General features: G+C 45.1%; 2 protein-coding genes across 2 annotated transcripts in view; both read left to right on the top strand.

Moving 5' to 3' along the window:
- Positions 1-25,712, top strand: part of LOC128055416 (interleukin-10 receptor subunit beta-like) — a 67,686-nt gene that overhangs the window by 26,325 nt on the left and 15,649 nt on the right. The window contains exons 8-11 of the mRNA XM_052648010.1: positions 12,789-12,912; positions 17,399-17,556; positions 19,103-19,269; positions 24,274-24,421. Coding sequence (XP_052503970.1) covers positions 12,789-12,912; positions 17,399-17,556; positions 19,103-19,269; positions 24,274-24,421 — 597 coding nt within the window. The remainder of the gene's footprint in view (positions 1-12,788; positions 12,913-17,398; positions 17,557-19,102; positions 19,270-24,273; positions 24,422-25,712) is intronic.
- LOC128055500 (interferon alpha/beta receptor 2) lies at positions 880-8,954 on the top strand. Its single transcript, XM_052648122.1, has 3 exons — positions 880-906; positions 2,869-2,999; positions 7,434-8,954. The coding sequence occupies exons 2-3, from the start codon at positions 2,943-2,945 to the stop codon at positions 8,175-8,177; spliced, it is 801 nt and encodes a 266-aa protein (XP_052504082.1). The 5' UTR covers positions 880-906; positions 2,869-2,942; the 3' UTR covers positions 8,178-8,954.

Genomic DNA, 25,712 nt, shown 5'->3' with positions numbered 1-25,712 from the left:
AGATTCAAAAAAATAAAACATGCATTGTGTTAAGGGATGGTTAAGTATAATACTATAATACTCTGGAGAAAAATTAAGCAGAAGGGGCAGGGGAGGGGTAATGTCTGGTAAAGGATGGTCAGTTTAGTCAGTCAGTTCAGTCCAGCTCTTTGCGACCCCATGAATCGCAGCACGCCAGGCCTCCCTGTCCATCACCAACTCCCGGAGTTCACCCAAGCCCATGTCCATCAAGTCAGTGATGTTGTCCGTCCCCTTCTCCTCCTGTCCCCAATCCCTCCCAGCATCAGAGTCTTTTCCAAGTCAACTTTTCCTGAGTCAACTCTTCGCATCAGGTGGCCAGAGTACTGGAGTTTCAGCTTTAGCATCAGTCCTCCCAATGAACACCCAGGACTGATCTCCTTTAGGATGGACTGGTTGGATCTCCTTGCAGTCCAAAGGACTCTCAAGAGTCTTCTTCAACACCACAGTTCAAAAGCATCAATTCTTCGGAGCTCAGCTTTCTTCACAGTCCAACTCTCACATCCATATGTGATCACTGGAAAAACCATAGCCTTATTAAGTTAAATAAGCAGGGTGACAATATACAGCCTTGACACACTCCTTTTCCTATTTGGAACCAGTCCTAACTGGTTCTAACCAGTTAGGTTAGCCCATGTCCAATTCTAACTGCTGCTTCCTGACCTGCATATAGGTTTCTCAAGAGGCAGGTCAGGTGGTCTGGTATTTCCATCTTTTTCAGAATTTTCCACAGTTTCTTGTGATCCACATAGTCAAAGGCTTTGGCATAGTCAATAAAGCAGAAATAGATGTTTTTCTGGAACTCTCTTGCTTTTTCCATGATCCAGCGGATGTTGGCAATTTGATCTCTGGTTCCTCTGCCTTTTCTAAAGCCAGCTTGAACATCTGGTAGGTCTCTTTAATTTGAATATGTATATATATAATGTGACTGCATCGCGTCTTAGTTGCAGTGCATGGTTGCCTCATGGCCCGTGGAATCTTCCCAGACCAGGGGCTGAATCTACATCCCCTGCATGGCAAGGCAGATTCTTTACCACTGGACCACCAGGGAAGTCCCTTTTAAATAGGGTCTCTTTTAAATAGGCTGGTGTCATGCTTACATTCCCTGGAAGCAGAGCCAAAAGAGAAATTCTCGTTCAAGTGACTCAGAGGGGTGGGACACATGGGTCAAGATCCCATGACATCACATTGCTCCTCCATGTAGGTTCACAGAATCCTCTTCAGGAATGTAAGCTCTCTGCATGTGAGGATTTTGTATTATAAAGGTGTGCCTTTATGACTAGGTCTGATTGTATAACTGCCATTGACATGACACATCCTCATTCATTCTTTTTTCTAATTTTTGTTGGAACATAGTTGATTTGTAATATTATACAGCAAAGTGAATCAATGATACACGTGTATATATACACTCTTTTTCAGATTCTTTCCCCATATAGGTCACTACAGAATATTGAGAAGAGTTCCCTGTGCATTATAGTAGGTCCTTATTAGTTATCTACTTTATATATAGTAGTGTGTATATGTCAATCCCAGGGTATCCCTCTCCCACTTCCCCCTTGGCAACCATAAGTTTTTTACACTGTGAATCCATTCTGTTCTGTGAATGAGTTTTATTTGCACTATTTTTTTAGATTCCACATATAAGCGATATCATATATTTGTCTTTTTCTATATGACTTACTTCACTCAGTATGACAATCTCTAGGTCCATCTGTGTTGCTACAAATGACACTATTTCATCTTTTTTTATGGCTGGGGAATATTCCATTGTGTATATGCACCACAGTCTTCTTTATCCATTCCTCGGCGGACGGACATTTAGGTTGCCACAGTGTCCCGGCAATTGTAAATAATAAACATTGGTGCATATATCTCTGTATACATGACCAGGAGTGGGACTATTGGATCATGTAGTAACTCTATTTTTAGTTTTGTAAGGAACCTCCATAGTGTTCTCCACAAGTTTGTACCAGTCTGCATTCTCACCTGCAGTGTAGGAGGGTTCCCTTCTCTCCACACCTCTGCAGCATTTATTATTTGTAAATTTTCTTGATGATGGCCCATTCATTCTTGATGGGAACAAAAGGGGTTCATGAGTCTTCTGCCTAAGGGCTCAGATCTTCACCGAGTTTCTTTCTGTCCATTCTTTAACCTTTTAAAAGACGTTAGAAAGATATGAGCCGTCTTTAGTTGTTTTTCTCTTGTATTGTTTTGCTTGAGGCTGTGGTTATCGGATTAATATTAACAAACGGTTTTCTGGATATTAAAGACAGCCTTAATTCTATAAGTATTGATTTCTTCTCAGCCTAGTTGGACTTACAGGAAAAAGCTGTTTACATTCAGAAAATTGAAATTTTCAAAAAGTCATTTTGACAAGAAGCTAGAGGAGAACTCATAACTGGACAAAACAAGATCTACCACACCCCAGTTTGGGTTCTGGCAAGGCCAGAGTCCAGCTTCCAAGTGACCCAGTTGTCATCTTCAGACAAACTCCCTTTTGCAACTCCTTCTGGAGACCTGGCTAGTATGACTCAGAAACAAGTTTGGTTTTTTTTGATAATTTACATTTAAATGGTCACATGTGGCTAAACCGCCACATTATTGGACAATGCAGTCATAGAGCATAATTATCAACTGGAAGAAATTTTACTTCTAGAAACTGAATTTTAACATTTTTTAAAAATGTATACTTGGATTACTTTCCATTCTTTGATATTTAACAGTAGTTTTTCCAACTTTTGCCCCCATAATAAACCCTTCCACCACCAGATTAATATACACTGTTCCCAACTGTGACTGTTCACTGGATTTACTTTTAAATAAAGCCATTTAATTTTTCATCAACAGAGTCATCAGAACCTGCTACAATAGGAGGAATAATTATTCTGTTTTTATTAACTGCTGTCTGCGTAAGCACTGTAATGGTACTGAAACGGATTGGTTATATATGCTTAAGAAATGATTTCCCCGAAGCTTTGGTATGTATTTTTTTTTTTTCATTTCTACCTTTATTTTTCATTTTGACTTAAGAATTTTTATACACTTAAATATCTTCATAGAAGAAACCCCATTTTCTCAAAACATCAGGTGTTGTACCACTCGGGGTTCTTTACCATTCCTATAAACGTATATATTGCATTTTCTGCTTTCTTTTCATACTTTGTCCACATACGATTTTCCATCGTCACAGTGTTCCATTGTTATTAATGTCTGCTTTTTCCTTAATCATTTCTCAGCTGTCGGGCATTTGGATTGATTTCCTTTTCATTATTTCTTTTCCTTTCATCTCTTTGGCCACTAGGAGTAACACAATGAACATTTTAATACAGGTTGTCTTTTTAGTTTGGATTACTTGTGTGGAATATATACACAAAGTGAATATATCTTATATGAAAATATAAAGAACTAATTTATAATGCTAGGGTCAACATCACGGTGTACACCTTTCTCCAAAGCTTTGCCAACATCGATTAATCCTTTTTTTCTACTTTTATTCACTATCATAGTATAATGGCCCCCAGGGGCCTCTTATTTGTGTTATTCATAAGTGGAACCAGCCACTCTGCCTTGTGTTTCCTCTGTGTTTCATGGGGCATATTCTTCCTGCTCAGAATCTTTGGCGCTCAACCAAGTCTAGGTATTGATTTTACATATTTCTAAAACCTCCTCACATGTTTGGATTCAACCACTTTGTCCATCATTTTTCATTTTCCCTATCCTGTCGCTTTCCTTCTACATTAGAAGATATTCAGATATTTCCTTCTACATTAGAAGAGATTCTATGTTTTAACTCATTCACCTTCTAATTTTTTAAATAGCCACAAATAAATATCTCTCTACCGGTGGTAAAAGTATAGTCTTTTTTAAATTCTTTTGTTTCTTTAAATGTTTTTAATTGAAGTATAGTTCATTTGCAATGCTGTGTTCAAGCATTCAGAAACTGATTCAGTTTAATAATATATATATAAAAGAATTTGAAAAAGAATATATATAATTTCTTTTTCAGATTCTTTTCCATTATAGCTTATTACAAGATATTGAATATAGTTCCCTGTGCTATACAATAAGTCCTTATTGTTTCCCTACTTTTATATAGTAATGAAAAAGTAAAGTGAAAGTGTTAGTCGCTCAGTCATGTCTGACTCTTTGCGACCCCACGGACTGTAGCCCATCAGGATTCTCTAAGTTCATTTGTATCATTTGTTTTTCAGATTCCACAAATAAGTGATAGTGTATGATATCTGTCTTTTCTCTGACTTAATACGTCTTTCTCCACTTAATATGATAGTCTCTAGGTCCATCCAAGTCTTTGCAAATGGCATTATTTCATTCTCTGTTATGACTGCTGTTCTCTTCTTTTCCCTGTTCTTGTGTGTTGAGGTTGAGTTGGGGGATGGACTGTTTGGGAGGAGGGGTGCTTGTGGAGTTTTTAATTAGAATTAGTATTTGAACCTAGGTGGCATTTGGCTGTGGCTTATGAGAAGTAAATGGCTCTGCGTTGGATTTTATCCATACTGTGATCCCTGTCGTGTTTTGTTTTTCTTAATCTATCAGTATAACTTAATCTTTTGTAGCTTTAACAGTATATCTTTTTGAGTTTTTTATGTTAGTGTTCAGTTGCAGGCTTACTCTCAGCCTCCACTCCAACTCTTCCGTTGGCCATGTATAGCTTTCGCTTTGAGCTCTTAGATAAATCCCGCTCCAACTGATGTTTCTCATGCAGCCTTGAGATATAAAACCCCCTAGCACTATACCCATCATGTCCTGGATGACTTTCTGCCTGAATTACCTGAACTCATTACTAACCTTTCTCCCAGGTCTCCTGGGTTTTTCCTGTCCTTAAAATGAGCCCAAATTATATGCCAGTTATATGTTATTATGTTATCTCCAAGTAACGAAAGCAAGCATTGTTACCTTGTGTCTGTCTGCTATTTCTCCAGTAAAAAGTGTTGCTCTGTGTTTAAGTACAAACTCTAGGAATAGTAAAACAGAACACCCTAGGTCTAGTATGCTTGTGTATGTATGTCTAAACAAGAACAGAAGTTAAAAATTTTAAACTGTCTTTTCTTTTCTCCTCCTCTCCCCCCACCGCCTTCCCCCTTCTCTTCTTTTCCTCCTCCTACACCTCCTCTTTTGCATTTAACAAATATGTCTTGTATATTTACTGTATATCCACATGTGCTGGGTGCTGGGGATCTAGATGTGAATAAAACAAACAAAAAAGATGCCCTTATGGAGGTTAAAGTCTGAAAAATGGGGGGTAGAGACAATGATTATTATTAAATGATATGACTGGCTAAGTAAGAAATTCAGAATCTAGAGATGAAGTATTAGGACTAATAAGTTGAGCCACAGTAGCCACTTATTTAGACTAATAAGTTTGTTACACACAAAGTAATCAACATAAAAACGCTGCTTTTTATACCCTAGCAACAGTCACTTAAAAATAAATATGTTTTTCTATAAGTTGCTTTTCAACATCCAAGAAATTGAGTGCACAAGTCATAGCAAAAAATTGAGTTTTCACAAACTCAACATACCCACATAAGTCACATCCAGATCAAGAAAGAAAACATGACCAACCCCCTCCAGAAGTCTCTCTTCCACCTCTCAGTCACTGCCCATGCCCAGGATAACCGCTCTCTACACTCTAACAGTGTAGATTAGTTTTACCTGGTTTTGAAATTAGAATCATACAGTTCAATGGAATCATGCAATTTAAGTGAAATCATACAGTTTTTAAAACATCATTACAATAGTAATAAAAAATATTTTTTAAAGTACTTAAGGAAGAAATCTAACAGAAGATGTCACAAGCCCATTGTGGAGAAAATTATCAAACCTTGTTGAAAGGCATTAACAAAGATCTAGTCAAATGGGGAGCCCAAAGACAGACTCACATATGTGGAAACAAGGTTAGGCTTAGGGTTTTGTAGGAATTGCTGTGGGGAAAGGATTGAGGTCAGTAAATGCTACCCATGTGGGGAAAAATGAAATCAGATTCCTACCTCACACCATACACAAACATCAATTTCAGGCATATCAAAGACTGTAATATGAACAGCAAAACTATTAAAAGTTTTAGAAGGGCATATAGGAATCATACTTAAAGGTAAGGAAGATTCAGCAGAAACCATGGAGAAAGAAAATTGATATACCTTCTTAAATTAAGATGGAAATTCTCTTTCCATTAAATGTCATCATAACAAGAGTAAAATGTTAAACCACAGACTAGGGGAAAGTCCATGCAGCATAAACAATCAACAAATAATTAGCATCTAGGTTATATAAGTGCTCAGTCACTCAGTCATGTCCAGCTCTTTGTGGCCCCACAGACTATAGCCTGCCAGGCTCCTCTGTCCATGGAATTTTCCTGGCAAGAATACTGGAGCAGGTTACCATTTCCTCCTCCAGGGCATCTTCCCAACCCAGGGATCGAACCCGCATCTCTTCTGTCTCTGGCACTGGCAGGCAGGTTCTTTACTACTAGGGCCCCCTGGGAAGCCCAAGGTTATACAAACAGCCCCTATAAATAAATAAGAAAAATGACGAAACAACCCAATAGAACGGTTCATCCTAAGGCTGCATCTGAATAGAGTCCACGAAAAGTAGGCTTGTCACATTGGGCAGCCTGAGCAAAACAACAGAAAGGAGAAGGATGCTAATGATGATTCACGGTCTGCAAAGGGAAACTCGCGACCACCCTCTTCACCATGACCCCACTGTAGCCCGTCTCCTTAGGCCACCTCACCTGTTGTATCCGGGAGGTGCTGGGTTAGAGCAACCTCCAGTCTCTCTGTTCCTTCTCAGCTCTGACCCTTTAGGGGTCACCTGCATCTCTAAGGTCCTCCAGTCCAGGGAGCTCTGACCCCAGTGGGATCAGCTCCCTAGAATCTCTCCTTACTCACAGTTCCCTGCCCCCCTAAGAATGTCAGCAATCCGGAGGTGAAATCTATCCAGTTGAAATCTATCCATCTATCAAAACTATCGATGGATAGATTCCCCTAACAAGCAAGAAGCAGCAAGGGGACAGCAGTGGGAAGGAGTGGGCCAGTCTCTACTGCAGGCAGCCTCCTAGTTTGAAACCCAGCCTCCACCACTGAGTGTTCCCTGAAACTTGGGCAAGTTTCTTAACCTCTCTGCATTGTAAAGTGGAGCAAGACTAGTAAGCCTACTTCATAGAGAAGTCGTGAGGATGAAATGAATTATAACGTGTAGTTTACTAAAAGCAGTACTCCACAAACAGTAAACCCTGTGTAACTGTCTGCTGTTTTTGTACTTACTGTCATCGTCTTCACGACCACCTTTCCCATCTCTGTGCAGTTAGTTAACTCTATTAAGTTTTATGATGTCAAAAAGACAGAGAACAAACACTCAGGACTGATCATTCTCTTTTCTTTTTTTTTTTAAAGAATTTTTATAAACTGTCAGTCTGGGTGTTTCCTGAGCTGCCTCCGTTGGAAAAAATGGCTACCGTGGAAGTCATTCACATCACCAGGAAGAAGAAAGAGTGGAATTATAATTATGATGATGAAAGTGACATTGAAAACGAAGCAGCTCCCCGCATAAATTCAGGCGGTTACACCAAGCACGGACTAACGGGCAGGCTGTGTCCAACTTCCACCACTTCAGCCAGCTTGGAGGACTGCAGCTTGGAGGACTGCAGCGACCCCAGTGCTGAGGAGCCGTACCTGCCTGAGCCCAAGAGGGACGCCGAGACCCCCGTGGCACCAGGGCCCGGCCCCTGGCAGTTGGAAGGCACAAGTGGGGGCTACCAGACGAGAGGGACTCTGTGGCAGGACCCCACTTCCGAGGAGGACAGTGACTCCACGGAGGGGTCTGAGGGCAGAATTGTCTTCAACGTGAATCTGAACTCTGTGTGTGTGAGAGCCCTTGAGGACGACAAGGACTCGGAAGTCACTCTAATGTCCCCATCTCGTCCAGAAGAGACAGCCGTGCTGGAGGACCTCAACGAGACAGAATCAAGCCTTTTGGTGGCCAGTGAAGAAGGGACACAGCTGCCCTTCACCGACCCCTCTATGGAGTGCCTGAGGCCCCAAGATGCTCTTTCTGATAAAAGTGACACTTCCGAGTCAGATGTTGACATGGGGGATGGGTATATAGTAAGACAGGTGAATCTGAAAAATTTTAATTAACTTGGACACACACTGCCTCCAGGCCTCACCCCCCAACCCCAGCTCCTGCACTTGCTCCTTTGGGGGTCTCCGAGTATTCTCGCTGGGGAGGAGTAGGAGACTGGTGACATCATCTATGCAAATTCTCACTCTGGGGGGAGGGGAGGTGGGAAACAGAGTATTCTGCTATTATTCAGTGCATTGTTAACCTGTTCAAGGCAATTTGCCTTAATGGGAAAATGCCCTGCCTGTTCCCTTTCCTCTCATGGATGTCTAATGATTCTGCATCATGTTTCCCAGAGTAAAGAACAAAGTTCCCTGTGGTTTTCAGGCGATGTTCCGGGGCCCTGTAAGATTTCTGGGAAATTATTAAATCGGGTCAATGTGGAGTAGGGAGAGAAAAGGAAGACATTCAGCAGGGTTCATAGCAGGAGCAGTCAGCAGTGGTTTTTTTTTTCCCCCACAGGCTTGAGGGAAGACCAGAAAAGCCACAGAAAAACAGAAGGGAGGGCGGGCAGTTAGAAAGCAAGGACACGCACGAGGAAACAGAAGCACATGCTCTGGGTTGGGACTGGAAAAAAGGAAGCCCCAACCAAGTCTGGGGCACCCCTAGATAATATTGTGTCACCTTCACTCTTGAGAATTCAAATCTCAGCTCCTGGTCCAGCCCTCCTCAATCTGAGTGAGGAAGACATACACACACACACATAATAACTCTGGTGCCAGACAGGTGACCAATAGAGACACATTTGCATAAGGGAGAGGGACAGGGTCTGTGTTATATTTTAAGATATAATTTTGTACAGTGGTTGGTAAAAAATAAAACATACTTTTTAATATAAACTTGGAAATGTCTCCACATTTGTTTCTTGTTAGACAGGAGATATATGCAGCAGATGGGTAGTTCTGCTGGCATCTCTGGGTTACACAAACCTCCCTCTTACTACTTCGTGGCCTCTGGGAGCCAAAGGACCTTCTGCCTCCCTGAGCTTGTGTTCCTGTGGAATGTTCTAGCCACAGAAGTCAGCCAGTGTCTTACATCACCTAGTACTTACCCTGCTCTGGGTTTTCCAACATCACCCTGCTGTTAAATAATGCATTGAAAAGGAGGAAATTAAGCCTTTGTCAGCAGTCTTGTGAGAGAAACGATTCCGGTCAGTAAATAACTTGGTTCTCTGTTGCCGCTTATCCCTGGGGGGAGAGGGGAGTTATGGTAAAGAAGATCCTCTCAAGCTAGATTTGCTAACGGAGTGCTTTAAAATCAGTTTATTTGCAGGGGAGAGGCGATCATAGAGACCACAACTGTTCACTGGAGAAAATTTGTATAGTGATGCTAAAGCTGAAACTCCAGTACTTTGGCCACCTCATGCGAAGAGTTGACTCATTGGAAAAGACTCTGATGCTGGGAGGAATTGGGGGCAGGAGGAGAAGGGGACAACAGAGGATGAGATGGCTGGATGGCATCACGGACTCGATGAACGTGAGTCTGAGTGAACTCCGGGAGATGGTGATGGACAGGGAGGCCCGGCGTGCTGCGATTCATGGGGTCGCAAAGAGTCGGACACGACTGAGCGACTGAACTGAACTGACCTGAAGAAAAACCATCACCACCCTTAATCCCACCATCCAGATATCAACTCTGGGTTGGCTCCGTATTAGTCTATCAGTCGTGTCCGACTCTTTTGAGACCCTACGGACTGCAGCCCCCCAGGCTCCTCTGTCCACGGAATTCTCTTTCCATGGGTGGGTGGCCATGCCCTTCGCCAAGGAGATCTTCCTGACCCAGGAAGCAAACCCGGGTCTCCTGCGTTGCAGGCAGATTCTTTACTATCTGGAGTGTATTCATTCAACTTGAGGGCTCCTTTCAAAGCATGCGTCTAATGTAATGGGGGACACTGCATGTACAGTTTCGCACCCTGTTTTACTAAAGGTGTTTTCCACTCACCCGCAGGCGAAAAGTCCCCTTTCACCTCTGTTTCTGCCACAGTCAAGCGGGTGACAGCGGCCGCTGGAGCAGGGTGCGAGGGGCGGGGCCCAGACGGGGGCGGGCCCTGCGCCGCCCCGCCCCGCCCCCGGTTCCCGGAAGCAGCCTCGGAGCTGGCAGGCGGGCGCGCGTACGTGCGACCCCGGCGTAAGAGGTTGGGGGGTGTGCCCCGGTGCCCGGCGGCTGTCTGCGGGGCTGCCCCCTTGAGGGCCCTCCCGGGCTCCCGGCGCGACTATGGCGCGCAGCCTCCGGAGCTGGCTGGGCGGCTGCCTCCTGATGTCAGGTGAGGGGTCTGCGGGGAGGGGACGCTGGGTAGCCTCCGGGGCGTCGGCTCGACCGCCGGGGCTGCCCGCGCTGGGACCCTGATGCCTGTGGCGCTGCGTCCCGACTGGAGGAAGCGCGCTCGGGAAGCGGGAGGCGTGGCTACGACGCCGGGCAGCGTTGACCCCCAAAGACGACCCCCCCGCCCTCCCCCTAGCGCACCCCGAGAGGCGCAAAGTGAGTTAAGTTCCTGGGCGGGCCATTAGGCCCAGCACGCCAAGGTCTGAATTCTGCCCCTCAACCCCTACAGCTCTAGGGCTTCTGAGTTCTAAATCCAGTGAAACCTTTCCTGTCCTGCTCCAAACTGCCTGTGTATGTGTGTGTGTGTGTGTGTGTGTGTTAGTCACTCAGTCGTGTCCGACTCTTTGCGACCCCATGAACCCCTGGGGCCCGCCAGGCTTCTCTAGAGGTCCATGGGATTCTCCAGGCAAGAATACTGGAGTGGGTTGCCATTCCCTCCTCCAGGGGATCTTCCCGACCCAGGGATTGAACCCTGGTCTCCTGCATCGCAGGCAGGTTCTTTACCACTTGGGCTACAGGGCAGTCCCCTAAACTGTCTCCCCAGGTTCAAATAACACTATGGATCCCTCCTTCCTTTCTGATGGATCTCTCATTCTGCGGTTTCCCTCCCACCTATATCAGGCTGTTTGTCCCTGGGATTCTCCACCTCTATCAGCCAAGTTTATACCCAGCTCTGTTCTCTCCTTCTCCTACACTACCCCTCTGGGGACTGCCAACAGAACTCTGGCATTAAATACCAGCTCTGGGCTTCCCTGGTGGCTCAGATGGTAAAGAATCTGCCTGTAATGCAGGAGATCCAGGTTCAGTCCCTGGGTGGGGAAGATCCCCTGGAGAATGAAATTGCAACCCACTCCAGTATTCTTACCTGGAGAATTCCAGTGACAAAGGAGCCTGGCCAGCTGCAGTCCATGGGGTCCCAAGGAGTCTAACACTGTGGAGGGACTAACACGTAACACTGGGCTTCCCTGGTAGCTTGGTGGTAAAGAATCTATCTTACCAATGCAGGAGATGTAGGTTCGATCCCTGGTCAGGGAAGATCCCCTGGAGTAGTAAATGGCAACCCACTCCAGTAATCTTTCCTGGGAAATCCCATGGTTAGAAGGAGCCTCGTGGGCTACAGTCCATGGGGTTGCAGAAGAGTTGGACACAACTTAGCCACTGGACAACATGGACTCATGACTTTCAAATTTCTGTCTGTTGGTGCTAGTTGGGTGATGGTCCGGTGTCAGTTATTACACTCTTCTCTGTACTTCTGTGTATGTTTGGCATTTTCTGTTAAAAAGTTTAACAACTATTTCTATCTCTACTCTGTGCCTACAGCTGGCTTATTCATCCAGCTGTCTCTGACATTCCTACGTATGTATCCTTCAGTATCTCAAACCTAATGCAAATCCTAAAATTGTTGTTTTTGTTCAGTTGTGTCTGACTCTTTGCGACCCCATGGATTGCAGCAGGCCAGGCTTCTCTTTCCTTTGCTGTCTCCTGGAGTTTGCTCAAACTCATGTCCATTGAGTCAGTGATGCCATCCAACCATCTCATCCTCTGTCGTCCCCTTCTCCTCCTGTCTTCAATCTTTCCCAGCATCATGGTCTTTTCCAATGAGTCAGTTCTTCGCATCAGGTGGCCAGAGTATTGGAACTTCAGCATCAGCAACAGTCCTTCCAGTGAATATTTAGTGTTGTTTGATTTCCACCCCCAGCCCCAGTCAGAGCATAAGGTGCTTAAGCAGGGAGTGGATATTAACATCTGCTTCACACCGAGCATATCAGGAAGTCTAAAGTTTATACATCTGGAGATAGATTTAAAATCTACCCCCTCACACCTTTCTGTTGTTGTTTCAGTCACTCAGTCATGGCCTACTCTCTGGCAACCCCATAGACTGTAGCCCACCAGGCTCCTTCTGTCCATGGGATTTCCCAGGCAAGAATGCAGGAGTGAATTGCCATTTCTTTCTCCAGGGGATCTTCTCGACCCAGGGATCAAACCCACATTTCCTAGGTTGGCAGGCAGATTCCTTACCGCTGAGCCACTTGGAAAGCCCTCACACCTTTCTACCACCACCCAAATGCCAGGTCACCCTCATCCATCCCCACGTCTCTATTGCTGTCCTTCTCCCCTTAGCAATTTCTTCTCTTCAAATACAGTCCAGACTCCTCAGCACCACTAAAGCGTGTCTCCCTCTCCCACAAGCCCATGTGAAGACTTTGAGCCACAGAGTACATGACCTGAGTATTGGACATGGTTATTTTCTTGGACAACTATTTTGAGAAAGAGAGATGCCAACTTTTTTCCCTTTATGTTTACAGCATTAGGAATGATTCCACCTCCTGAAAATGTCAGAATGAATTCAGTTAATTTCAAGAATATTCTACGATGGGAGTCACCTGCTTTTCCCAAGGGGAATCTGACGTTCACAGCTCAGTACCAAAGGCAAGTCTGGGCCGCTCTTGGCAGGAGGGCACTTGGCAGGGCTGGTCACTGGGCTGGACCAAGGAGAGAGCCTGACTGCTGTCACCCAAGTGACCGTAACAACCCAGGGAGAGCATTTCCTCTGGCCTTTTTCATTCTGTCCCAGAATTCTTGTGAAAGCTCTGTTCCCTGAAAACAGACAGTAAAATCCTTTCTCCTGTTTCTTGTGATGGTTCATGGTGTGACAGACATTTTAGCCTATAGATCGTGGGTGTCATCAGCCACCAAGGCAGCTTGCTGCAATGTGAACTTATCAGGCTTGTCACTGTTGATGTTTTTTTAAGAGAAAAATGCCAATGATGAGACCATCTTCCAGTTATTAGAATAGTATTGCTGAAAATGAGAGTGTTAGTTGCTTAGTCGAGAACGACTCTGTGCCACTCCGTGGACTGTAGCCCACCAGGCTCCTCTGTCCATGGAATTCTCCAGGCAAGAATACTGGAGTGAGTAACCATTCCCTTCTCCAGTGGATCTTCCTGATCCAGGGATTGAACCCAGGTCGCCTACATTGTAGGCAGATTCTTTATCGTCTGAGCCACCAGGGAGGCTCAGAGTAATATTGCTCGAAGTCAACAGTTTGTAAGTGGGAGCTATCCAAGAAAACCGAGGTATGCAAAGCAGGCAGGAAGCCCCTTGCTAGCTTACCACCCACCCGCCTAGGTTATAAACTGCATACCTCAGTGCTGGGGGTACAGATCATCTGCATAGTGGGTGCTCAGCTACTCTGAGTTGTGTCCTGAAACTGAATTGTAAGAGAGCTGCTGACTGTTGAAAGCTGTCTCCTCTGAAGACAGCAGAGGCTTAAGAAGGAAGGGTGAGTGTGACCTCAGTGATGCACCAAGCTCCCAGGACCTGCCCTTCCTGTCAGTTTCTCCTTGTGCTGGGCCTGCCACCATATGTCACAAGCTGGGCTACAGGTGACGCATCTCTGTGTCGGGTGCAAAACAGCAACAGGAGGGCAAAGGGCAGTGAGCCGCACACCTGCTTCCTGTGTGGCTCAGAAACGGACAAAGGCAGATACTTGCCCTCAGTGAGCCGGGAGGGGGTGCAGACACACCCTCTGTGAGCCAGGAGAGATGCGAGTCTCAGGGGCTTTCATCCTGCACTCCTTGTTTTACCACCATATCCAGAGCTTGCTGAGTCAGAGAAGAAGGAGAAAGATAAATAAGATCACCTTTGTTTACACTTTTTTTTTAACTTTTTAGTTCAAAATAATTCGCAAGTAACAAATCATTTCAAAATATCAAGTGTAATGCAGAAAACTTCCAAATAGCCTATATCCACATTCACCAGTTTTTAAGGTCTGCCATAGTGTCTCTAGCAGAGACATTACTTTGCCGACTAAGGTCCGTCTAGTCAAGGCTATGGTTTTTCCTGTGGTCATGTATGGATGTGAGAGTTGGACTGTGAAGAAGGCTGAGTGCCGAAGAATTGATGCTTTTGAACGGTGGTGTTGGAGAAGACTCTTGAGAGTCCCTTGGACTGCAAGGAGATCCAACCAGTCCATTCTGAAGGAGATCAGCCCTGGGATTTCTTTGGAAGGAATGATGCTAAAGCTGAAGCTTCAGTACTTTGGCCACCTCACATGAAGAGTTGACTCACTGGAAAAGACTCTGATGCTGGGAGGGATTGGGGGCAGGAGGAGAAGGGGACGACTGAGGATGAGATGGCTGGATGGCATCACTGACTGGATGGACATGAGTCTGAGTGAACTCCGGGAGTTGGTGATGGACAGGGAGGCCTGGCGTGCTGCGATTCATGGGGTTGCAAGGAGTCGGACATGACTGAGCGACTGAACTGAACTGCCTGAGCTGATAGTGTCTCTGTGCTCCGTAATGCCTTCCGCCCCTTGATATGTCACGGTGTGCTTCATGAGAGCAAGGGTGACCGTTTGCATCGCTGCAGCACAGCACCGAGGTTTGGCAGGCTCACCTGTGATGCTGTCCTGGCATCTCAGTCCATGTTCCAGTCCTGTCAGTCTCCCCAAGGACCTAAGACGGGTCAGCCGGAGGCTTCATTTTTTTCTCCTGCTGTGTATTTTCTAGCTTTGATTGGTTAGTTTCATCTCTGTGTTTTCTCCGCTCTGTCTTGATAGCTCTGGGGGTTTTGTTGTGGAAAATTAACTTTCCTCTCTGTCTCTTTCTCTCCCTGTAGTGTATTTCTTATTGTTCTGTTCTTTGTTTCTTTGCCATCGGAGTAGAAGTGTTTGGTTTTAGATGTTTGTCTTTTAGATGAGAGCTGCCAATAGCTAAGAGTGAAACCTGGATTCCAGTCTCCTGAGCAAAGAGGTGCAGACCAAGCCGGGCCTCTGCTGGGGAAATCAAAACATACGCTGGGTGTGGAAGAAATTTGACCCTGAAAAATGTGTTTACCCTTCTATGGCTCTAGAAAACATTTGATTAGAATTCAGCCTGAGTGGTCACACAGCACAAACTCTCATTGTCTGTGTGCATTGCATAGGGGTGGCCAAGGGTGGGGCTTCAGAGACTGTACTGGTGATTTTAATATGGAAACATCTAAAACAACCAGGTGTAAATACAGGGAACAGATCATATTAACTACTTAAATGGAAAGAAAAATATGTGTAGATACTATTAAAAAATAACCTAATGAAAGGAAAGTCACTGCAAAATAACTGTTGAAAGACTCTGTGTTCCGCTCAATTGATGCATTAGTTTAAATGTATGGAAGAAATGGCCACATGTGGGAAAAGCCCCTTCAAGGAATGACCCCTGGATTTTCCCAATGATGGGATGTTAAGCAGCCATAAAAAGTTGATTGATTGAGAAAGTGTCTGTGGCCTATGTAGTGAAAAGAGAGTAAAAAAAGCAGACAGTAAGCCCAACTATCTCTGCCTCCTAAGAGTGGGGTGGAGTGTGCAGGTGGCACTCTGAAGTCAAGCAGACCTGAGTTCCATGAGCGAGTTCTAGACTTCCCACCCCTGTGCCTTGTCTGTAGAATAAGGGTGATGTCATTTCTGCCCTCCCGTGAAAATTCAGTGAGGTAATACTGTTGAAATAGCACACTGTTCGACACCTGCATGCTTGACAAATGTTGGTTCTGATTATTTTTATCACCTTCACTGTCACCTCTGAGAGCAGCTAGATTGTTTTGGCACCAAGACGGGAAGGTGCCAATCAGACAAAATTCTTACTTTTTGCAAGACAAGATCCTGGATTTCCTTACATCAGGTGGCGCTGATTATAGTTCCTGAGGCTATTATGAGGTTAAGTTACATCCCTTTCCTTCCACGCCATGTTTCTGCCACCCTCCCTCTGGGTGTTGGCCTGGAGATCTGAGGTCAGTGAGGTTTTTTTTTTAATAATTTTTCCAGCATGATTGAGCCATAGTCGCATATAGGGCATTATTTGAAATAGTTGTTATATACCTATTTTGGCTAATGTGTGTATATCAGCATTTCACAAACTATGCCCCACAACTTTCAGAGATACATAATCAAAAAGGGACGCTTTCTCGGTCAAATGTGTTGAATACTCAACCCCTTTTTGGAGAAGGCAGTGGCAACCCACTCTAGTACTCTTGCCTGGAAAATCCCATGGACAGAGGAGCCTGGTAGGATACAATCCATGGGGTCGCTGAGAGTCAGACACGACTGAGTGACTTCACTTTCACTTTTCACTTTCGTGCATTGGAGAAGGAAATGGCAACCCACTCCAGTGTTCCTGCCTGGAGAATCCCAGGGACAGGGCAGCCTGGTGGGCTGCTGTCTATGGGATCACACAGAGTCGGACACGACTGAAGCGACTTAGCAGCAGCAGCAACCCCTTTTTGGAAAGACACGTGCTCTGAGAAATTCTGTTGAGAAGAGACATCTATTCATGTTTCACCTTGTTTTTGCCCCAGATTGTTTGACCATGGGATGGATTATTTTTGAAAGTCTTGGTGATACGTCAAGGATCATTACGGTCCCATGGAGCAGAGTTTAGAAAATGCACATATGCAGTGACAACCTCAGAGAGACTGAGACTGAGGCTCCCAGCCACCGGGAGTGATTGGCCAGACCTCCAGGAGCTCCCTGGTGGCGCAGCTGGAAAAGAATCCGCCGGCCATGCAGGAGACCTGGGTTCGATCCCTGGGTTGGGAAGATCCCCTGGAGAAAGGAACGGCTACCCACTCCAGTATTCTGGCCTGGAGAATAACATGGACTGTATAGTCCTCGAGGTTGCAGAGTCGGACACAAGTGAGTGACTTTCACTTTCACCAGAAGCTCAAGAATTCCAAGGTCCTCAGTCGGACGCGACTGAGCGACTGAACTAAACTGACTAGCTGTGCTTATGGGCAGTCATGGAATCCAAGCAGTGTCCAAGCAGGTCAGAAGCAAGGTCAAGGGCCTTCGTTCCTGCTTCTGAAGCCTGAACAAGACTCCCTCTGTTTTAATTTCCCAAATAGAATTCTCATGATTTTTTTTTTTTTTCTGATTTTGTAGTTACAAGAAATTCCAGGATAGATGCACAAGTATTTTGTCGACGGAATGCGATTTCTCAAGTCTTTCCAAGTATGGTGACCACACCTTGAGAGTCAGGGCTGAATTTGCTGATGAGAGTTCAGACTGGATAAACATCACCTTCTGTCCTGTGGATGACAGTAAGCCCCCTTCGTTTTCATCGCATTGTAATGTCATCACCCTGCCTTGATTATTTCCCCCTTGGTTGGCCCATGGGAAGAAATTCTTTGAGTGCCCACCAAGTGGATGGCCTTGGATGAGGAGCAAAGGGGCTGTAACTAGGAGGCCTGTGACCTTAAGGGAGTTTGTGGGAGAGACAGGCCAGAATCAGCATAAGGCAAAAAACATAGTACAGGTTTCTGCTCCTGCACTGAGCAGACTTACCAGTTCCTGACTGGTTCCAAATCCTATCCTAGGGCCCATTTATGGAAGTTCTATTTAGAAACTGATGCCAAATATACGTAGATATGCGGTTTGTCCCAAGGTCACAGGGGTGATGAGCAAGCAGCACAGGAATCCACACCCAGGCCTCCTCTGTGGCAGGGCTCTCAGCAATGACAACCCTGCATCCGATATTTGCCTCTTGAAGTTTATATGATGGGAGAGTGCTTCAAAATGTCACAGGAACCTATTTATACTTGCTTTGGTAAAACATGATGAATGTTCTTATCTGGTCTTCAGCTTCTAGCAGAGTAGAAATAGGGTAGAATGCTAACCCAGGCCTATTCGCAGCCCCCCAAATGTAACAGTCGCCAGACAAGAATACCAGGTATAACTCAAACAGCATGATGGCCAGGGGCCGTTTATGATTCATTCCACAGTTCTTATTGAGCACCTTCCATGTGCCAGCACCTACTGTGTGCTGAGGCCACAGCACCTACTGTGTGCTAAAGCTACAGTGGTGAACAAGACAAAAACCCCTGCCCCGGTGAAATGTACATTCCAGTTGGGAAGACAGACGATAAATAGACAGATACATATTTTATGACAGACAGTGACCATGGCTCTAAAGAAAATAAAGTAAGATGCCAGGACAGGCAGTGGTGGGAGCTGCTCTTTACATAGCATGGTGAGACAGTTCTCTCTGAGGTGGCAGCAATTGGCCAGAGACCCAAATGAGTTGAAGGAACCCATCATGTGAATGTCTAGTAAAAGAGCTTTGGGGAGAGGGGAGTAGTTTCAGACTTCGTTGGAAAATGTATTTGTTGGAAAGTGGTTTAATTATATAGGTTAAACACTAAAAATAGAAATACCATCTCTTGCTTCCAACCCAGCAATGGAAATAAAGAAAACTCAACCCAACCAAAAAAATAAATAAATAAAAGGGAGGAGGGGAGAGGAATGAGCCATTAAAAACAAAAAAAGCAGTCTTTATAGAAAACACAAAGTAATGTAGTTGGAGTAATTGCAAATATATCAGAAATCACAATAAATATAAAAGGACCAAACCTGATTAATAAAGGCAAAGGTAAAAAGATTTTTTTTTGTTTGTTTTAAGAAACAAAATCTAACTGTTCTTAGCCACATCAGTCAACATCACCACAGTGGTTTATCAAGGACAGAGTATTTCAGTAGCCCAGTTGGTCTGCCCAGTTGGTCTGCCCAGTTACGAAAAGTAAATGTTGATATGTTGATGTTTTTAACATGTGAATTTTGATTGTCATTTTGCTTTGTTCTCATCCTCAGCCACTATCGGACCTCCCAGAATGCAAGTAGAAGCACTTGCTAATTCTTTACATATGCGTTTCTTTGCCCCAAGAATCGAGAATGAACCTGAACCGTGGACCATGAGGAACATTTATAACTCATGGACTTATCATGTGCAATATTGGAAAAATGGCTCTGATGAAAAGGTAAGTGCAGTGAATCACGCACATTGCAGCTGTCAACTCCCTGTCCTTTGTTCAGCTGGAGCATGGCTGGAGGTGATAATGATGGAGAAAAGCTTTGCCAGGTGGCAGCACCTTATGGTCCAGAGGCTCTCAGGCCTGGTCCTTTGAGCTCCAGAAGCTACCCATTCTGGGGGTGACTGGTGTGTCTGGTCACACTTCCCGGGGTTCAAGGGCAGACTTCCTGGGTGGTCTGGTGCAGGAGAACAAGCCTTTCTCTCCCCAGAGGGAAATTGCTGGAGAAGGCCAGGCTGACTCAGCAGCTGGCTGGGGGAACTTGGGGTCACCAGAATCAGGTGACCAGTGAATGACTACTGTTTCATGGCATGAGGGCCCACATACACCACAGAATAGTCAAGTCCATGGTCAGGGCAGCCCCAGCCCTGGATGAATGGTGGGCGTCACCTTTTATAGGACTGACCCCACCTCTCGCCATTGCTTTCTTCCTCTTTCAGGAACAATGCCTTTCAAAACATGAGCTGGGAGTGGAAAGACCCTGCTGGCATGTTGCCCCTGCCACTGTGTGACTCTGGTCACATTCTTGACCTCAGCTTCTCAGGTCTGCAAAATGGGCATATAACCCATTTCATTAATAAAGTGGGGATAATAACCTACTTTGGGGCTTCCCTGGTGGCTCAGCAATAAAGAATCTGCCTGCAATGCAGGAGACTCGGGTTCGATCCCTGGGTCAGGAAGCCCCCTGGAGGAGGCCATGGCAATCCGTTCTTAGTACCCTTGCCTGGATAATCCTGTTGACAGAGAAGTCTGGCAGGCTGCAGTCCATAGAGTCGCACAGAGCTGGACATGACTGATGCATCTGAGCAGCAGCAATCACTTACTTCACAGGATTGTTGAGAAATTTAATGACACAATGAAAAAAAGTAAAAAGAAAGGTAAATGTGTCCCATTGCCTGAACAATGTGTTACGGGTCAATATGTGAGAGTCCCTTCCCCTTGTGTAGACAGGTTAAAATGCTATTTTCATTCATCTTTGATCACCTTTAATTCTTTCAGTGCTTCTGAGCCAAATGTCATTTCTGGTCCTAAACTGACTTACATATATGTTATGTAAGTTACGTTACATATATGTTATCTCCTCTACATTAAATCACTAATGCTCATGTATTTGGCAAGAACAGGTCACCCATGTGTCTTATCTGAAGTGAAGTGAAGTCATGTCCAGCACTTAGCAACCCCATGACTATACAGTCCATGGAATTCTCCTGGCCAGAATAATGGAGTGGGTAGCCTTTCCCTTCTCCAGGGAATCTTCCCAACCCAGGGATCAAACCCAGGTCTCCTGCATTGCAGGTGGATTCTTTACCAGCTGAGCCACAAGGGAAGCCCAAGAATACTGGTGTGGGTAGCCTATCCTTTATCCAGTGGATCTTCCCAACCCTTGCCAGGAATCGAACCGGGGTCTCCTGAATTCCAGGCAGATTTTCTACCAGCTGAACTACCCGGGAATGCTGTATTGTCTGAGGAATAATGTAATTAAATTTATATCTACTTACAATGTAGTCCCCCAAAATCTCAAGTTAATTTCCCCCAAAAAAGGCTCCATTGTGATCAATTCATAACATATACAAATATCAGATCACACTGTTGTACACCTGAAACCATTAAGATATTGTGTATAAACTACACTTCAGTTTTTTAAAATGCTTTGTTAAGTGATACAGGATATCTGCCTTCTTCACAGGAGAGATGATTTTGCTTATGGTCAAGACCCTGGGATTACATGTGCCTAGGAAGCAATACAGAACAATAAGTTTTATGATCACTTGTCGAATGCAGGGATCCCTGCTAAACTCTGAGATACAAAGATAACTCCTGAAGCTAGCAGCCTACTGTGATTTTTTTTTTAATTTTAATTGGAGACTAATTACTTTACAATAGTGTAGTGGTTTTTGCCATACATTGACATGAATCAGCCATGGGTGTACATGTGTTCCCCATCCTAAGAATCAGATTCCGCAGTTACCCAGGGCCTGAGTGCCTCCTGCCCCAGGCATGAAGTGCAAAACCCAGTCTATCTTTAGCTTCTTATCTAGAATATGCCCTCAGGACTGGCATCTGGTTACACATTTGTCCCTTCCTTCTGCCTGGGGTATGGAAGACTTTGGTGTGAACATACAGAGTATTGGAAAGGCTGCGTGCTCCCCAAAGTGTGTCTCTCACTAGTGCCTGCAGGGCCACCTCTGCCAGTTTATCATGCTATCAACTCAGTGTTTGTGTCGCTTTACCCCATCCCCACCCTCACCCTCCTGCAAATTCACGTGTTGAAATCGAATCCCCAGTGTGATGGTATTAGGAGGTAGATCTTAGCACCCTTTTAAAGGAGGCCCCAGAGAGCTCCCTCACCCCTTCCACCCCTTGGGGAGGACTCAGCAAGAAAACCCAGTTATGAACCAGGAAGCAGGCCCTCCTGAGAGGTCAGATCTGCTGGTGCTTTCATCTTGGACTTCCCAGTATCCAGAGCTGTGTGAAAGAAATGTGTCTCAATAAGCCACCCAGTCTTTGGCATTCTGTTTACAGCAGCCTGAAAGAAATAGGATTAAATGGTTCCCTTTTAGAATGCAGGTGTCTCTGAGAGAGAGCCACCAGTTCAGGTCCCTGAGCTAAAAACATTAAAAGCTTCTAGAAGTTCTTTCTTCTTGGTGGGAGACAGCAGGGAGATAAAACCAGAAGTTGGGGCTTCCCTGGTGGTCCAGTGGTTAAGAATCGGCCTTGCAATGCAAGAGACATGGGTTCCATCCCTGGTCCAGGAAGATCCCACGTGCCGTGGAGCAACTAAACCATTTGCCACGACTACTGAAGCCCATGTGTCCTAGAGCCTGTGCTCCACAAGAGAAGCCACCACAATGAGAAGCCCATTCACCTCAACGAAGAGTAACCTCAGCTTGCCAAGACTAGAGAAAGCCTGAGCACAGCAACAAAGACTGTCACAGCAAAAAAGTAAATAAATCTTTAAAAAAAGAAAAAGAAAGAAGCTGTCCAGAAGTTAAAAAAGAAAAAGGACTTCACATTTCTTCCCTATCTGCTTCTGACGTGTCAGCCTCTGAGTTTAGCCTTGGAAAAAAAAATGCATTGTAAGGTTTTCAAGATATTGGGTTTCTGGAAATGAAAGCCAGGGATTTTTAGTTTTATTTCTGTTTTTAATCATTAGAAGTTATACTATACTCTTCATTTTTCAATTGGTAAAATCCAGTTCTTGCCTTCAGTGAGCTCAGCTTCTCATACAACAAAAGAATAGAGACAAGCTGTCAGCAAGCCCAGCACCCAAAGAAAAGTAAGCAATTACTAAAGTAAAAACAGAGTCTCTGCTCAGTTTCTGTTGAAACTCCTATTCACATGGCAGATTTTTCATAAGGCCCTTTTATAAGGAATTTGTAACCATGCTGGAAATACAAGCTGTATGTACTCTTTTAATTCCCTTTATTTTGCTGGAAACTACTGTTACCAAGTCCATGTTCACTCCGCTCACCACACAACAAGCCAGTAAATCAGAGACAAGATATTGAGCCAAGGAAACAGGAGTTTATTTGAAAAACCAGAAAACCGAGAAGATGGCAGACTAATGTGTCAAAAATAACCTTCTTATCAGGCTCTGGATGCCAGGTTCTTTTATAGAATAGAGAGGGAGAGGAAGTGAGGAAGTAAAAAGGCTATTAATCTTGCAAGTATCTCCTGGAATGGCCAACCTTGGGGGTGTGGCGGTGGGGGGGGATGTGTTCATTTCTTCCTTCCTATAGGCAGCTGTTCACAGGTAGACAGGATCCTGAACAGAGACACTTTGGTTTAATAGTAAAGGAGAGGGGCAGGGTACCCCCAGGCAGGCCATTATGTATAAATAGTATGCTCGTAGTGAACAAAAACAAATAGTATCCTCATAGTGAACAACAAAATAGTATCCTCATAGGAAGCAAAGGTTAAAGTAAAAGAAACAGATCCAATGTGGAGTCAGATTTTGTTCTTCCCTGCAACACTATTTTGGTTTCTCAAATTCAGAAACATGTCATCAATTACGATATCTTATATTCAAATTAAACTAAGATAAGTCTGGGATGGCCTCACCAGAGGCAGGCTATGGTGTATATCCTTGAGGTGAGATGAGCCGCCCGAGGAGGACAGCCCAGGTGCGTGAATGGAGAAGTGATTCAGAGGAGAACCCCAGGCAGCTAGGGCCAGAAATCACATTGGGTCTTACTGTAGTTGGCTGGTGTGTTCGTTTGCCAGGGCTGCAGTAACAAAGTACCATAAACTGGATGGATGAAGTGACAGAAATGTGTCGTCTTGAGGTTCTAAAGGCTGGAAGTCCAAGATCAAGGTGTCAGCAGGATTGGTTCCTCCTAAGGACCAAGAGGAAGATCTGTTCCAGGCCTCCCACCCAGCTTCTGGTGGGTGCTAGCCAATTTTGGGTCCTTTAGTATATAGAGGCATCAGCCCAATCCCCACCTTCATCTTTATGTGGCATTCTATGTGCCCACCTGTGTCTAAATGTCCTCTTCATTTAAGGACACCAGTCATACTGGATTGGGGCCCATGCCAATAACCTCATTTACGTGATTACATCTAAAAAGACCTTCTGTCTAACCAAGTCACTTTTGAAAGTACTAGGGTTAGTATTTTAATGTAAGAATTTGGACAAAATTCAACCCATACAACTGGTTTATCTTTAAAAAAAAATGCGGGATGGTTTGCAAATCATTTAAACTAGGGAATTCAGGGAATAAAGCAGTTTGCCAGGACCATGGTCAGTCCTTGCCCTTCCCCCTCCTCCCCACTTAGAATGATCTCAGGGTCACCTGAGGTGATGTGGGAGGAGCATCTGCTTCCTTTATCCTCCTATTTTGAGCCTGAAGTAAAAATTATAACCAATAAGTGGCAGGTGGCGGGGTGGGGTGGGGCGATGGGAAATGTCCCTTCACTGCTGAGGCATGTTCTGATTTTTGTCTCTGTTACTAGTTTTCAATTTCTGGTCAGTATGACTTCGAGTTCCTCCGAAATCTTGAGTCACAGACAACTTATTGTGTTCGAGTTCGAGGGTTTCTTCCTGATCGGAACAAAGCTGGAGAATGGAGTGAGCCTGTCTGTGAGCAAACAACCATTGACGGTGAGTCTTGAGATGCACCATCTGCTGTTCTGTGTCCTCTGATCACCCTCTTTTTTTTTCTGGATGTGGGTGGTGGTGGTGGGTCCCCATGCTGCAAGGCTTGTGAGATCTGCATTCCCCAAACAGGGACTAAACCCGTGTCTCCTACAGTAGAAGCAGAGTCCTAACCCCTGGACTGCCAGGGAATTCCCTCCTCTGAGCATCTTAAGTGGCTTTAGAGACTCCCACTGAGTGTGCCAGCTGAAAGACTCCTTGGAGATTATCACCCAGCTCAAACTCCAGTTCATCCCTGACTGACTGAGCCTCATGCTGGGAAGGAGACCGCCACCTTCTGAGGCAGCTTGTTCACTCCTAGACCCAAGGGACTGATGGACAGTCCTTCCGTCCAGAGGGCTAAGGTTTCCCCACACACACGCACCTCCAGTGTGCTTGTTCTGACCTCTCGGGCTCCCTCAGCAAGTCTCAGGCCTCCCAAGACCACCCAGCAAAGGTCGAGCCCTGATGGCCTCTGCCAGACGCCTTTCCTTCCCAGGCTGCACACTCCAGTTCCTTCACGCATCGTAGGAATAGTTTGGCAACCCCATCACTGTCCTCAGCAAGATAGTTTTAGGGTTCCTCATGAATTATGGCACCAGAACCTCAACACAGTCCCCCACATATGAGGCACACGTACCCCAGTGTCTAGTAGAGTGCCTCCACACTTGATGTTTCTTAAAACATGGGGAGGGAGGAAGAGAGGGAGGAACAGAGGAAAGAGGAAGGTACCAGTTGGCCTAGACATTGAGTAATTATATACAGATGTGTTATCATTCGAGATGATAAAATCTTACAGTCTGCACACAAATGAGGGGCCTTTTGTTATTTAAAGACGTTGTCCAGAGGATCCACCAGCTCAGATGCATACAAGCAGGTCTGGTCCTGGCTCTTTTCATTTATGGAGTCCCTTTGGAAAGCAAAGCAGTGATCTGGGGATTGCAGAAGTACAAAGGAGAGCAATTGTAATAAAAGAATTCCCTCTGGAGTTTGAGGGAGACTGGAAGCCTGTATTTGTATGGCTGGGTCGCTCTCCTGTGCACCTGAGACTGTCACAACATTGTTAACTGGCTATACTCCAATATAAAATAAAAGGTCTGAAAACAAAAAGCAACATGAATGATGCCCAGCAACTGAGTATCCATATGCAAAAAAACTATTTCCTCCAGAGAAAGGGGAAAACTTTCCATCTGTGTCACTGCAGTCCTGAGGCCGCTGTGTTGCTGCCATCATGGTGCTTCATCACGTCAGCTTGTCA

This window comes from Budorcas taxicolor, chromosome 1 (genome assembly GCF_023091745.1).
Source record: "Budorcas taxicolor isolate Tak-1 chromosome 1, Takin1.1, whole genome shotgun sequence".
Classification (NCBI taxonomy): Eukaryota; Metazoa; Chordata; class Mammalia; order Artiodactyla; family Bovidae; genus Budorcas; species Budorcas taxicolor.
This window is presented reverse-complemented; position numbering and strand designations above follow the sequence as displayed.

Coding starts and splice junctions, on each gene's coding strand:
- LOC128055500 (XM_052648122.1), top strand. CDS start 2,943: ATGGTACTGAAACGGATTGGTTATATATGCTTAAGAAATGATTTCCCC. Junction 3,000..7,433: donor ATGATTTCCCCGAAGCTTTG/GTATGTATTTTT, acceptor TTTTTTTTAAAG/AATTTTTATAAACTGTCAGT.